General features: G+C 46.3%; 1 protein-coding gene across 1 annotated transcript in view; it reads left to right on the top strand.

Annotated features, from left to right (window-relative positions):
* MAGI1 (membrane associated guanylate kinase, WW and PDZ domain containing 1) overlaps nt 1-15002 on the top strand; it is a 575588-nt gene that overhangs the window by 323336 nt on the left and 237250 nt on the right. The window contains exon 2 of the mRNA XM_008146348.3: nt 9331-9447. Within this exon, the coding sequence (XP_008144570.2) occupies nt 9331-9447 (117 nt within the window). The remainder of the gene's footprint in view (nt 1-9330; nt 9448-15002) is intronic.

Here is a 15002-nt window from a genome sequence, read left to right as displayed (position 1 = left end):
TGCGGATCTCGGCCAGGGCGTCCCTGGCATTGGGGAGAAGGGGGCTTGGAAGGAATTCTGCGGGGCAGTGGCACTCGGGTGTTCCAATTTGTGTGTTTTTAGAAGCAAGGGCTTTTTTCTTTATTTGCCTTTATTTTTCTACTTAAATATGTATGATCATGGAATTTCATTCATTACTTCTCCACAGGCCATTCTCTAAATTAATTTTCTTTATTGGAAACAGCGGTTTCTCAAAGTGAACAGAAACACAGTGTACCTTGAGCCTTACTAATACAGCGCTGGCATCTGTTTGAAGCCTGGGTGGGGAGTTTTAAAAACCACACAATTAACAGGGGGAAATCATTCCTATTTTGACACTGTAATTGTCAGATTAGTGATACTGTACTTCTTTTAGACTGTAGGAGGAACTGGCGCAACCTCTCTGGCAAGCAGGGTGTCACTCTGTAGCAAGAGTCTTTAAAATAATGTTCATACTTTTTACTCCAGTAATTCCTCTTTTAGGAAATTTCAGCGAAACTTCATATTCAAGGTTTTTCATTACAGCATTGCTTGTAGTATTTTTTAAAGGAAAGAGCTAAATATCTGTGAACACGGAACTGCTGCTATTATGATGAATCCACACTGCTACCTTGGAGCCGTTTAGAATCAAGCTGGATGAAGGGAAGCTGATAAAATCTTTTTGGAGAGAATTTGTATCAAAAGCCTTAAACATTTTTATGCTTTCGGCTCCAATATTTTCATTTCAGGAATCATGAGAAAACAATCAGAGATACAGACAGCTTTTATACAAGGAGAATGATCACAGGGAAGGCATTGGATATGCTTAGTAATTAGTAATCGTTAAATAGATTGTGATGGAATGAGACGATAAAATACTGGATAGCTAATGAAGTGTATTTTTGAGCACTAGTCGTGTATTGGGAATGTCACGGATTACGTGTTAGATTTGGGTATAAATCCACATGTACGGCACACACCTGCATATCTCAAATGGATAGGAACTCTGTGTTCCGCCCAAACCTTTTCAGCACCAGGTGCGCCCAGACACTGGACAGATTTAGGCTCCTCCCTTGCCTTTGCTGTCTTCCTCCATCACATCAGCAAACCCTGTCAGTTCCCGCATTAAGTGACATCCCTCTGTCTCCGCTGCCCCCTTCCCGCAGGGCCTTCCTGTCCACGCCTCTTCAGGTCTCCTGTGATCCGCTCCACGGTCATCGCATCACCTGTTTCTCTGTCTGGCCCACTGCAAGCTGCAGAGGTCATCTCAGGATTTAGACCAAGCCTTCCCACCTTCTGACTGAAATCCCTGCAGTGGATTCCTACTGAGCTTAGACTAAAATGCACTCTTTATCGGCCCTGGGAGGCACAGAATTCTCTGGCTTCCACATCTGTGCCACATGTGACCTAACACGTGACCTCTTTTCTACTTCCGAGCCATTTGCCCATGCTGCTCCCTCTGCCTAAAAAGCTCTTTCCCCACATGTTGCAGAGCCAACTAGCCTCTCATCTTCCTTCAGTTCGCATCTTAACGGTTGTCTGTCAGAGGCCAGCCCTGTCCCCTTCCTAAAGCCTGCCAGTCCCTGCTCAGGAACTCTGGGCTGTCCTGGTGGGACCTAAGGGCCCACAGAGCATGTGGCTGTAGGCTCTTTTTTAAAAACTGTGTGTGTGTGTGTGTGTGTGTGTGTGTGTGTATATATACGTATACGTATACGTATATATACACACACACACACACACACTCACTAGAGGCCCTGTGCATGAAAATTCATGCACTGGAGTGGGGGGTCCCTCGGCCCGGCCTGCCCCCTCTCACAGTCCGGGAGCCCTCAGGGGTGGGAGGTGACCCAGCGATCAGGGAAGGCGACGCCCCATCACACCTCTGCTGCTGCCACTGTCAGCAGCACAAGCCTTGGCCGACCCTCGTTACCTGAGCCTTGGGCAGCCCTGTGTGGCTGGGGGCCGAGGGGACTCGGGGACTCCAGAGCCAGGCATGCGGAGCGGCCGGGCCCGCCTGCTGCCCCGGCGGGGTTGAGGGGACTGGGCGCCACCATCTTGTGGCTGTGGGTGCCACCATCTTTGAGGGCATGGCAGTCAATTAGCATATTCCCTCCTTATTGGCTGTGGGCGCCGCCATATTTGCGATGGCATGAGGGTCAATTAGCATATTCCCTCTTTATTAGATAGGATATAAAAGATAGAAACATCAACAATGAGAATCATTAACCCTTTGCACTCGCTTGCTTTTTTCTCAATTCCTTTATTCTACTCGGGATTTAATTTTTTAAATACCCCAGATTTTACAAAGCGCAGCAGTAGAATAAAAAACTGGAGTTTCTTTTCATATAAACTTATTTATTTGGATTTTTTTATATTTCAAATTATTGATACATGCAAAGAGCTGCTACCGATGCTAACCATGTCGAGTCACACTCAACATCCGAGTGCAAAAGGTTAATCTGCTGCCTCCTGCATGGCCCTTACTGGGGATTGAGCCTACAGTCCAAGCATGTGCCCTGACTGGGAATCGAACTGTGACCTCCTGGTTCATAGGTCAATGCTCAACCACTGAGCCATGCTAGCCGGGTGCTCTATGCTCTTAATAAAGATTTGTTGAATACGTGAATGGATCTCTTCAAATGACTAATTGTATTGTAAGTGTGTAGGTGTGTATATGTAAGTGTGCGCACACACACAATCAGAATGTTATTGGTTATGCAAAGCAAGTTGTTTTTAACTTTTTTTGTTGTACTTTGGTGTACTTTCCAAATATTGTAATTAATCTCTATTACTTTTTATTGCGGTAAAATAGACATAACAAGAAATTTATCACTTTACCCATTTTTAAGTTTCAGTTCTGTGGCAGTAAGTGCACTGCTATGCAGCCTCACCACCCCCACCCTAGACCTTTTTCATTTTCTCTGTGGAAACTCTACCCATTAAACACTGACTCCTCAAAAATTTATATTCTTTTCACAATTAGAAAATTGTACTAGAAAGAAACAAATAGCAAACATCTTTTCAAACAAAGCTCATATCAATATATTTTGGATTGTGAGTTTGAGTGACTGTAAAACTAGTTAATTTGTATTCTAATATCTAATTTTGGTTTTAGAAAATTATTCTTTCTAGATCTAAACTGCTGAACTTACGGATTTCTCTTCTGCTGCAATAGCTCCCCCGCAGTGCAAACCATTTGTGCTGCCTAATAAACATGTCCTTCCTACCGCTCTCATCATTTCTGGGAGACACTGTGTGCCAGAGCAGAATCCCCTGCAAGTGCGATTAGTTTAATACTCACATACAAGTTTTTCTCAACGGTGAAATTAATTTAATAAAGTCTACATTCTAATGGTGACGAAACACTGTGCGTGGACCTGAGAGAGGTGGACATGCAGGAGCTCACGACGGAAGAGTCGGTTGTGCCTCGTTGGCTGGAAGCAGATGGCGTAAGGAGGCTGACAGGGTGCACTGGAGACCTGGGTTCCTGACCATGAGGATCAGTTCTCCTGCCTAGCATTTGCCCTGAGGATCTGGGGGCCAGGAGGCAGGCCAGACCAAGCAGACACCCTCAGATCCATCACCTTGGAAGTGATGCTCCGGTTGAGTTGGCAGAAAACTGACTCGCACAGGAGAGGAAAGTTAGAGACGGCACCCCGCCATTATGTGAGGGGGTCACTTCATGTTTAAGTGACGACAAGCAAAATCTGCAGCATGAATAACTGATAAAGGAATCATATCCAGAATATATAAAAAAACATCTTACTTAGAATAACAGAACAACCCATTTGGAAAATGCACAAACATGAACAGGAAGTCACAGGAGAGGAAACATAGACCAAAAAATAAAAAAAAACAGATTCAGTCGGTTTCATTAGTAATCAATAATTTAAGTTAGCATAACCCCGAAATGTCATTTTATTTGTTAGATTAGGGAGGTTTCAAATCGAAACTCTGGGCCTGGAGTGTGTAGTGAGCATCCCGAGTGCCCAGTGGGCAGCACTTCACAGGTGTTGCTACAGCTCGTTGTCTGGGAGTGAAATGTGTGCTGCACTGGGGAGGACTCAGGAGCTGGACCTGATCCCCTTTGGACTTTGTTGCCCCCAAAGCCGTTCCCTTTGCTGGTTTTGCTCTGCACCCTTTTGCTAGAATAAATCACAGCGATGAGCTCAGCTCTATCCTGAGTGCTGTGGATCCTGACAGAGAACCATCGAGCCTGGGGGTGGTGCCAGGGACCCTGGTACATTGGTGACAGCACATGTTGCCCTGAGTGTGGGACGCAGGACCTCTAAAATTGTTGGTGGAAGGTAAATTGGCACCACCATTTGGGAGAAAAATTTACCAGTAGCTAGGTAAGCTGAAGATGTCTTTGTCCATTTCCAGATTTAGAGAATCGAGAGAAAAAAATTAACAGATATGTTTAAAAAAAGGCATTATAGCGACATTGTAGCATGGGTGTGTTGTCACAAACAAAGGAGATAGCCTAATGTTCTATGAAGGAGAAATATATTTTGATATATTTTTAAATAAAATATACAACATTTAAAAATAATAGAAATTACATCAATCAATATGGTTAAATTTTTGTAAACTAATGTGAATTTAAAAAGCAGCAATACATTGTTTTAAATGTAAAAGACCGAATTCCAGATATGTAGATAAAATATCCTATATAATAAAAGGGTAATATGTAAATTGACCCTAATGGCGGAACGACCTGGGAATGACCGGTCGCTATGATGTGCACTGACCACCAGGGGGCAGATGCTCAATGCAGGAGCTGCCCCCTGGTGGTCAGTGTGCTCCCACAGGGGGAGCTCCGCTCAGCCACAAGCCAGGCTGATGGCTGCAAGTGCAGCCGTGATGGCAGGAACCTCTCCTGCCTCCTCAGCAGTGCTAAGGATGTCCAACTGGCGGCTTAGGCCCAATCCCCATGGGGAGCGGGCCTAAGCCGTCAGTTGGACATCCCCCAAGGGTTCCCAGGCTGCCAGAGGGATATCTGACTGCCAGCTTAGGCCCGATCCCCTGGGAAGTGGGCCTAAGCTGGCAAGTGGACATCCCCCGAGGGGTCTCGACTGTGAGAGGGCACAGGCCAGGCCGAGGGACCCCCTCTCCCCCCAGTGCACAAATGTTCATGCACTGGGCCTCTAATGAAAATATAAAGGGAATGGCAAATTTAGGGCTGTCTAAGCCCCCTTTTGCCCATGTGTATTATTAAATCATCTTAAATCATCTGAATCCTTTTCTTGGAAAAAGTTCCGCATATTTCTGACCTATGTTTTCTTTTCCCTTTTAAAACAAATCTTGAATTTCAAAGGAAGTGCAGATGCTATGACAAACTCTGTCTTTCAATATATTATTTCATTGGCTCACTGCCCTTGGCTATTAGGAGAAGATTTATAGACATGTCCCCTAAATAATTGGCAATTAATTTGAGATTAGATGCCCAAAAGTACAGTATTCTTAATGTAATGTGAAGGTTGAGGCTTTTCGCCTACAAATGTCACGGAACGCAGAGTAAATGTTAACGGGCAGCACAGTTAGCCCTGCCCTTTTGCACATTCGCAGTGGAGAGGAATTTGAGTTTGATGACCACAAACTGGGTTGGCTAGTTTGAATGTAAAGCTATGTAAACCGAGAGTGCCTCTATGTCCTAATGCCTTCCCGTCTGTTAGTCCCTTGTTTATCTCGATAGGGACTGATAGGAACCTACGGTCTACAAGGGATAGAGAGATACTGTATCCCAAACCTTCTTTGGAATTGTGCTTACATTTGGGTCCCATGGACATCTTTGGTGTCCATGGATCAAATGATAACTGTCAATATTTTTTTTAATGTCTAGGACTCTGGTCTCCTAGGGCCGTGGTCGGCAAACCGCGGCTCACAAGCCACATGCGGCTCTTTGGCCCCTTGAGTGTGGCTCTTCCACAAAATACCACGGCCTGGGCGAGTTAGTTTTGAAGAAGTGGCGTTAGAAGTTTAAGTTTAAAAAATTTGGCTCTCAAAAGAAATTTCAATCGTTGTGCTGTTGATATTTGGCTCTATTGACTAATGAGTTTGCCGACCACTGTCCTAGGGGAAGGTAAACCATAGATTCCAGGTAAGAGATTTCGCTGGTGAACATGGTTATCCTTTTGGTCAAATTCCGAAGTGCCTTATATCCGGAGGTAGAGTTGGCAGGTGTCATCATCAAATATCAGTGATTTACCTGTTGGTTTCATTCCCTGAACTTAACTCGCGCGCAGAGCCTGGAATCCATCATGCGCTGGACATTTGTTAACCAGTGTGCACATGTCCAGGCCATTTGAGACCAAGGAGAATTTTAGTCCCTTCCACAAACTCGAGAAACATCCTGTGATCCAGTTTCCCTAGGCCTGTATTTCGTTTCTCACTATTTCTAAGCCAGTGGGATGGGTTTTAAGTTTAGCTGCATTTAAAAAAAAAAAAAAGTAACTGTTCACCTTTGGACTGATCCCAGCTCTTTCATTCTTGCCTCGAACCCTTGTCCACTCTGTATTCCCACAATGGTAATTTCCAGGTCTCATCGCGTGCTTTCTCGTTGCCATGCTCTGTCTTTGTCTCACGAATCCTCCCAGCAATCTGGTGCGGGGGCTGTGTGGTGTCCGTGCTCTGTGTTCGCATATGAGAACAGTCAGAGGTTACACAGTGCCCGTGGGCTCACCAGCTAAGACCCGGCGCAGACAGGATTAAACCCAGGCCTGTCTGTCTTAACTACCAAGATTTAGTCTATTTTTCTTTTAGTTCAATTTTCTAGTGGGATTTTGAGAACTAAGCCGACCACATAGTCATTCTATAGTTGTGTTTATTTTAAATGTTTGAAATACACTGTATTACAGAATAATTTGCATACTATATACTACACTTGTTTACAGATATAGATAGCTCTGTAAGTTTTGACAGATGTATAAACCTGTGATGTCACGGTCATAACCAAATATATTTTACTGACAGCTCCCCCAAAAAGCTTCCTTGTGCTTCCCCTTTTAAAACATTTTATTTGGGAATCATTGCAGATGCCCAGGAAGTTGTAAAAATCGTGCAGACGTTTCCTGTACCCTTCGCCCAGTTTCCCCCAGTGGTAGCTCCTACCTACGGGTAGCTGTAGTGCAGTCACAAAGCCAAGAAGGGGGCACTGTTACTCTCCACAGACCTGAAGTCCCTGCCCACCTGCATCAGTCTTTGTCTACTCGCGGGTAGCCACGTAACTGCCTTCTGCGCTATAAATTTGGTTAGCCTTTATAACACTTTCTGTAAAGACAGAGCGGTGCAGTATGTTCTCTCTGTGTCTAGCCTCTTTTGCCTGGCATTATGTGTTTGAGAGTGACCAATATTATGTATGTGCTCCTTCTAATTGTGGTGCGGCATCCCGTTGTTGGACTATAATGCAGTCTGCTTTTCCATCCTCCTGCTGATGGACATTTGGGTTGTTTTTCACTTGGGCCTATTATATAATGAGTAAAGTTGCTATGAAGATTTACCTACAAGTGTGTGTGTATGGGGGGGGGGACATAAGAGTGGAAATGTTGGGCTATTTGGTTAGTGAAGGCTTAGCGTTATAATACACTGCTAAATTGTTTTCCCAAGAGAACGAACCATTTTATACACAATCGTGCTAACACTTGAGATGGTCAGCCTTTAATCTTTGCCATTCTAGTGGGTATGTAGTAGGTCCTTATTGTGGTTTTAATTTGCTTTTCTCTGATAATTAATGATATTGAATACCTTTTCATGTACTTGATGGCCAGTCATATATATGCTTTTGTCTGATCAAACCCAGTGTTCATTTTAGGGGCGAGTGGGTGGGGATTTGTCTTCTTCATACAGTAAATACTTGATGAGTAATTGTATGTTTATTGAATGACCTAAGATTGACTTGAATATGTGTATTTTCTTTTTGGCCACTTGAAACTGTAGGTATAATACAACTCAAATAAAATAGTTCAGGTTGGTTGTTAGTATATTCTAAAATGATAAGCTGTAGCAGGGAATCTTGTTCTGAACGTGACATTGGGATATAGATCAGTAGTTGCCCGCCCTGGCAGGACATATCACCCTGACTACTCCTGTCATCCGCATGGCCTACTCTTCCTGGCCATGGGGAAGTTTCCATCTGGAGACATGACTACTGTGGTCACACGGGTGCTGAGTTGCTGCCTTGTTTCTCTAAGGCTAGAAATGCTCTTACCTGGTTTTTGTCTTGTCTGAAAATGGAAAGGCAAGCCGAGCCTTGTTATTTTTAGCTGTCACTGTCGCGTCTTTCTCCATTAAGAATGAACGTTCGCTAGGCTGATAAGCAGGCCTCTCTGGATCCTGTGGACTATAATTTCTTTTTATTATTTTTAAAAATTGTTACCTTTTTTTCTGTGGCACATATTTGTAAGAACATATATATTTTTAGCTTTGTTTTTGTTCTGTTACGTGTAGAGAATTACCAAGAAGTAAACACATAGCACCTCCCAGTTAACTATTGCTTAAACAACAACAATGATAAAAAAGAAATATGTAGATAGTGTTTGTAAATCAACACAAGGGCGTGAGATCTCCATATTTCCACCTGTCTATATAAAGAGTGATATCTCCTTTAGTTCCCACGTTCAAGATCTTCTTCCTAGAGGACACTGTTTGAAAAGGACGTCCGCATGATTCCCTCCACTCATACATGGTGTCTCCTTCTCTTCCCATTCTTTTCCCCCGGAGGGACCAGGCAGCGTGCTCTGCTCCGCGTATCCCCACAGTATCAACACGCAGACCCGCTTCCGCACAGGGGCCACTGTTTGGATGAACTATGCTTTACTTAGTTGATCCCTGGTGGTTGTTTCTAGGTTTTTTTGTTTTTTTTTATTTTTATTTATTTGCCATTATAAAAGCTGTGCGATAAATACCAATAGAGATTTCAGCAGACCTTTGCAGGTATATCCACAGGGCACATTTCCACCAGTTGGATCCCTGGTCCAAGAACATTTTATAATTTGTCAGCTCTTGTGAGGTTGTCCTGCTGAAGGCTTCAGCATGCTCTCTCATATAGTGTTTGCAAATGTCTAGGGTACATGTTTTTGCTGTAAAGGCTTAATTTAAATTCTTTGTGGTTTTAGCCTTCTAGTATGAGGTGAAGTGGGACCCCCAAATCAGTGCTGTTTGATCATTGTTGCATCCTTGCTTGCCTGCACCCTTGGGGAGGACACCCTAAAGTGAGCCCTGCCGGTGCCTGAGGGGTGGCGGGAGGGCCTCCTGCGGTCCCCGCGCCCCACAGCCCGCGGCTCAGCGGCGGAGGCCGGGGGTTGATGTGCTGTCTGTTTTACACGTTTCCTGCAGGAGGAAAGCTGAGCAAGGACCTGCGGCACTTTCTCAGCCAGCGCTTCCAGAAGGGCTCTCCTGACCACGAGCTGCAGCAGACCATCAGGGACAACCTGTACCGCCACGCTGTGCCTTGTGAGTAGCCGGTGCCCATGGGCGGCTGTGTGGGAAGTGGAGGGGAGAGGAGAGCGGCTGGCCCCGTGGCTCCTAGGCCCTGGGAACCACAGTGAACAGTGGGACGCACAGCACGGCACGGGGTGATTTCCTGGCTTTCGGGCATTGGCTCTGCAGCCCGCTAGCTCCTAATGCCGGCAAATGATCTGTCGCTGTCGGTTCAGTTTTCTCATCAGTGAGAGGACATGCCACTCACACGAACACCTTCAGAGCCCTGTTCTGAGGAGTGAATGGGATGAGGTACACCAGTTCCATGTGGCATGGGCAGGGCATGAGCCTCTGTAAATGCTAACCGAGGTTGTATCAATGGCGTGGACCAGGCCAGAGGCCCTCGGGATGGCCACTGATGGGGGGAGGCTGTGAGGCAGGCGACTGGCAGCTCAGGGGTCCTGCAGTGTCCCAGACGCTGCCACACTGCACCCCCTGTGGCCAGTCCTGAGGCGGGGGCCCTAGAAGACAGGCGACTAGCTGATTTCATGCAAAGCAAGAAAGAATGATTCTGGGTTTATTGCTGGGAAGTTTTCTTGGCTCCTCTCTGTTACCCCATACTTCACAGTTTGAAATGCCCTTTTAGAAATACTATATTTTAATCAGGGAAAGAAAGGAAAAACAAATTGAAGTTCAAGGTACCTGCTTATTGTTTGATTAGTTTGCTATAAATGGCTTTCTTTAATAAATTATATTTCACAGGTAATGTGTGAGAGTTGTGAACGTTTCCTGATACAATTGCAAAAAAAATACATGTAATCTAATGGGAGGCGTGCCATCGCTCCGCAAGAACGCAGACCGTCAATCTAGACCGGGACCCTCTAAGGGACCCTTAGAGAGCAGCTTCTAGAACAGTCCCCCTATCCCCTGCCCCCATTTTACCTCTTAATAAAACCTGGGCTCCAGGGGGAAAAGAGCTGGACTTCAAGGAACCTGGGTCGGTCACAAAGTGGCCTCTTCCTGCTGCGAGGCAGAGCTCTGGACAGAGAGGGTGTGGTCATAAGGTGTCCATGGGATTTCTGGCCCTCAGTTCTCTTGGGCTTTCAGCATTGGAATTGAAACTAGAATCCTACTGACATCCTAATAATTCCTTACACTTGGATTAGTAATAATTTCTAGTGTTAATCACATGGATTAAGCATGGATTCTCATTCTATTTTTATATATCAAGAAACCAAGGCACTAAGGTAAACCAATAAAAACAGGTTTAAAGGTGACCAGGGCCTCGGATCTCCTGATTCACCATTGCCCTGCCTCTGAGATACTGTCCAGTTTTACTCTTAGAAAAACCTTTTGAGGCTGGAATTTTATACCCATTTTACAGATGAGGAAACAGAGTCGGGCAGATCAAGTAACTGCTAAGTGGCATCTCTTAAGCCATCAGGGCTTGTGGCTGGAGCACAGCTGCCGCTGAGGTTCTAGCACAGCAGGTTGAATGCAGTTTTGCAGAATTTAGTAATTGCAGAATCATGATTGTTCTCTGTGTAATCTTCCCCCTGCTTAGATTCCAATTTAAGAAATGGGGAATGAGGCACACCATTTCTGGATGCATCTGTGGTGTTACCATGGTTACATTTTTGGCATGCTTTCCCGTTTATGTTTTCCACTGATTTTATTGCACCTGACTGTGAGCTAAATGGCTTGGTTTTAAGCCTACCGTCACGTAGGAACTGGGGCAGAAGTGGCCTCCGCCGTCACGCACAGTGGAGAACCATGTTTCATCTTTGCTTGTGTACAGGCCTGGGGTTGCATTCCTGCGAAACCAGTAAATTAGGGATTTGGAACGTGCAAATGGTCTTCCTACTGAAAAAGAAAACAAGTAACATTTCATTTTATGTTTCCTTCATAAAATGGGAAGGAAATTCAGCGGAGGCCTGTTTCCGAAGCCGGCGGAGTGTGTGCCTTTGAACAGGAGAGGCCGTGTGGCGCGGATTCTGTTCCAGGCTCGCACACCTCCGGCCACGGCTGTGTTTACTTTGGTTCATTGACCCACGTGACAGGTGAAGCAGGACCTCTCGACCACCTGTCCTGCCAGCCGCTCAGGAAGCCCTGCGGCCCTGGGCTTGGAGGACGGATCCTCCTGGCTCTGTGGTAACTGCCCTGGGAACAAGCTCGTGTAATCTGCATTTTCCAGAACTTCCTGCTGCTGCTATTTCAGTGACTTCAGTATTTTGAGAAGGGATGACCTCATGAGCAGGTGCTTGTGCGTTGGGCTAGCCTTCTTTTCCTGTACATTTTAGGAGGCTCCGCGGCCTGAGACATTAGTAAGTAAAGCCCTTTGTTCTCAGGTTCTTCTCCTAGTGCAGCCTAGCTTCACACGCACCACAAGGGCTTTCACCATCCAGGGTCCCTTTTATCCAGTCCCCTGGGCAGCAGCCCTCCCATTGCACAGCTTTATTGAGATACTGGAGGCCCGGTGCACGACGTTCTTGCACTGTGGGGGTGGGGAGGGTCCTCAGCCTGCACCCTCTCACAGTCTGGGACCCCCAAGGGGTCCTTAGCGCTGTCATGGAGGCGAGAGAGGCTCCCGCCCCTGCGCTCGCCAGCTGTGAGCCCGGCTTCTGGATGAGCAGCGCTCATCACCTGCGTTGAGTGTCTGCCCCCTGGAGGTCAGTACGCATCATAGCGACTGGTCATTCTGCCGTTCAGTCGATTTGCATATTAGGGTTTTATTATATAGGATGATTCACCTACCATACAACTCGCCTGTTTAAAGTGCTCATCCGGTGCTATTTTTGCTTGTTGTTATTCTCCCACTTTATTCAAAAACTTTTATTTCAATAGTATGAGCAAGGTCATCACAATTAAAATTTAATTATATTTGCCATTGAAAATCACCCCCCCAAGAAAACAAACAAACATAAATTATGGCAGAAAAGAGAGCTCGATGCAGAGTGACTTGCAGTCCTGGTGTGAAGCCTGAGGACGTGGTGTAGCTGTGTGGCCTTTTGCAACCTCCCTGACCTCCTTATGCTTCAGTAAAATGGAAATAGAAACACCCACCTCCGCCACTGTCTCCCCAGACCTCTGGCACCCTGGGAGAGGGGTCCGTCACAGGAAACAGGCCCAGAGAGGTGACTAGCTTGCCTGGAGTCACACAGCGAGCACGTGGGGCCAGGGTTAAGCCAGCCTGTGTACCTCCCGGGGGGGGGGGGTAATTAATCACACTGTGATTAGAGCAGTGTGACAGGGACCGTTGAGAGTGGGATAAAAGGGAAGCTTCTCATTGTTGAGCTGTATGGCGTTAGCTGTTTAAAACCATGGGGATTTATGTTTTGGGGGTGGGGACTATGTAAAAAGAAGTATCTTCTCTATGAATTGCAAGTAACTCACTAATACATACAATAGAAATTTAATAATCATTTAATGGTTATTCAGCTTTAAAAAATCATTACAGGATTCTCTTGGGATATCTAGATTTATCTTAGATTTTGTTAGAACTCTTCTTAGTATACCAATGGAAAATCACCTTTAAATAATGGATTTGAAATGCATGTAAATGGCATCCATGCTGCTCACTTCTCTCATTCCTCAGAACCATCTGGATAACATTCCTGTCTCCTGCCCCTGAAATTCTGTTGAATTTCCCAACCTCCTTCCCCTCAGTGCTTCAGTCACGGGAACTTCATCCATTCCCCAAACACACCTGCTGCCTTTTAATAACCGGGTAGATACTATTTCCCTACATTTCCATGTGACCAGTTTTAAGCTTTAATCTAGATGCCACTTCCACCATGAGGGCCTCCAAGGATTGTGCCCACTGCCCTCACTGCTCCCAGACCACCCTCTGTGACTCTCTTCAAGCACATATTTGCCTGCTGCATGTCTGTCTGTCCTGTCAGAATCTAACTCTGCTGAGGTTGGGCGCTGTCGGCCTCAGTGACCAGCCCATGCCTAGAATATTGCCTGGGCCATAGGATAAATATTTGTTGAATGAGTGAACAAAATGAAGAAGTGGAGAAGATGCTCTTTGTGTTCCTTGTTTTATTTTTTCCTCGGTTACTGCGCATTAGGGAGAAACAGCAGAGCTGCTTTTGCCATGAAGGTTTTAGAATAAAAGGCAGCTCAGAGGTGTGAGGTCCTAGAAGGCTGCTAGGACTCCCTTGATGACGTGGCTGGCCAGCCAGGCCCAGGGGAAGGTCAGGCTCCGGGGAGCGGGGAGCTGGAGTGCCATCCCCCCTCCTCCCGACTGCAGCCTGGACCTCTGGACCTGCTGCACTGACAGTTTTCCTGCGTTGTGACCTCCCGTCCCAACTGACGTGACATCTGAAGATGCATGCGATACCTGACCGGGCTTGTCATTCACTACACGGCTGCTGTCACCAGGAGATACGGCTCATCGCCAAGGACTGGTTCCCTGGAGGGCTGCACCACCCCGCCCGCTCCTGTCTTCCCTGGGCTCCCCTCTGGGGAGCTCGTAGTCCTTCCAGGCAGAGGTCCCCTGGGACAGGGGATGGGTGCTTTGCTCTGTAGCTTCCTTCCACTTGTCGATCAGGGCGCTGCCTGATGCTGAGACCCTGGCCCCCGTGGAAGAGGCATAGGTCATTGACGAAGCAGTTTACAAAGGGGTGGAATTGCTTCGATCTACAAGATAATTTAAATTGGATGTGATAGTAAACATAAGTGATCCTAATCGTTATTCGTGCCATTTTTCAAACCTATTTGAACCTATTGGTTTCTCTAAGTATAGCTGGGCCAGCTCCACTGGCCGAAAGCCAGCCCGGTCTGCATTAGAGCTGAGGGTACGAACTGCCCAGCTGGTCAGCGAGCGGCCGGATGAGAACTGGGCGCTGGAACACGCTGCTCTCCTGGGACGCGCATCCCTGGGTGTTTGACACGAGGGCGAAGCTCAGGTCGCGCTTCCTGAGCTGGACAGTGCCACGAGCATCCCCGGGACTGATGGCATGGAAGTCACCAGGACCTCCTTGCTGTGCTCACTGCCTGGTCCTCTAATAAGCGCTGTCTAAAACGGTGTCGCTTTAGCCTTTACAAAACCTCGCCTGTGTGAAATGGTGGCTGGTAACGGTAGTAATAGCTTCAGTTTGGGCCTCCTTTGCTGTGTATTAGGTATTTGCCGTGATCCTTACACATCTGTCAACTCTAACTCCAGCCTCACCGAGGACGCAGAGATTAGGAAAAGTCTGAGCTCAAGCCATTAGACTCTTAATCCCTGCCTCTTTTCTATTCAATCCAATCTTCATGAATTCTCCATCTAGTCTCACCTCTTCCCTCCCCGTCCCTTTACCACCAATACTGTATTTTCTCATGTGCTCTGGTTGGTCTGTGGTCTGGAGACTCCACCTAGCCACTGACTTCCCCCGCCACTCCCCCTACCTATCCTTTCCTTCCTTCTCCATCAAAACCTACTTCTACATCCATTTCCTATTGGCTGTCCTCAAAGAGGCCAAGAATTAGAGCACAAGTGAATGGTTCATGCTGTGGTACAGGGTTCTCCATCCTACAAAATACTAGGTATACCGGTTAATAATGCGGATTTTGTAATCAAAGAAAACAATAATTTCAAGAGA

Source organism: Eptesicus fuscus, chromosome 18 (genome assembly GCF_027574615.1).
Source record: "Eptesicus fuscus isolate TK198812 chromosome 18, DD_ASM_mEF_20220401, whole genome shotgun sequence".
Lineage (NCBI taxonomy): Eukaryota > Metazoa > Chordata > Mammalia > Chiroptera > Vespertilionidae > Eptesicus > Eptesicus fuscus.
Note: the sequence above shows the minus strand (reverse complement) of the source record. Positions and strands in the feature narration are given on the sequence as shown.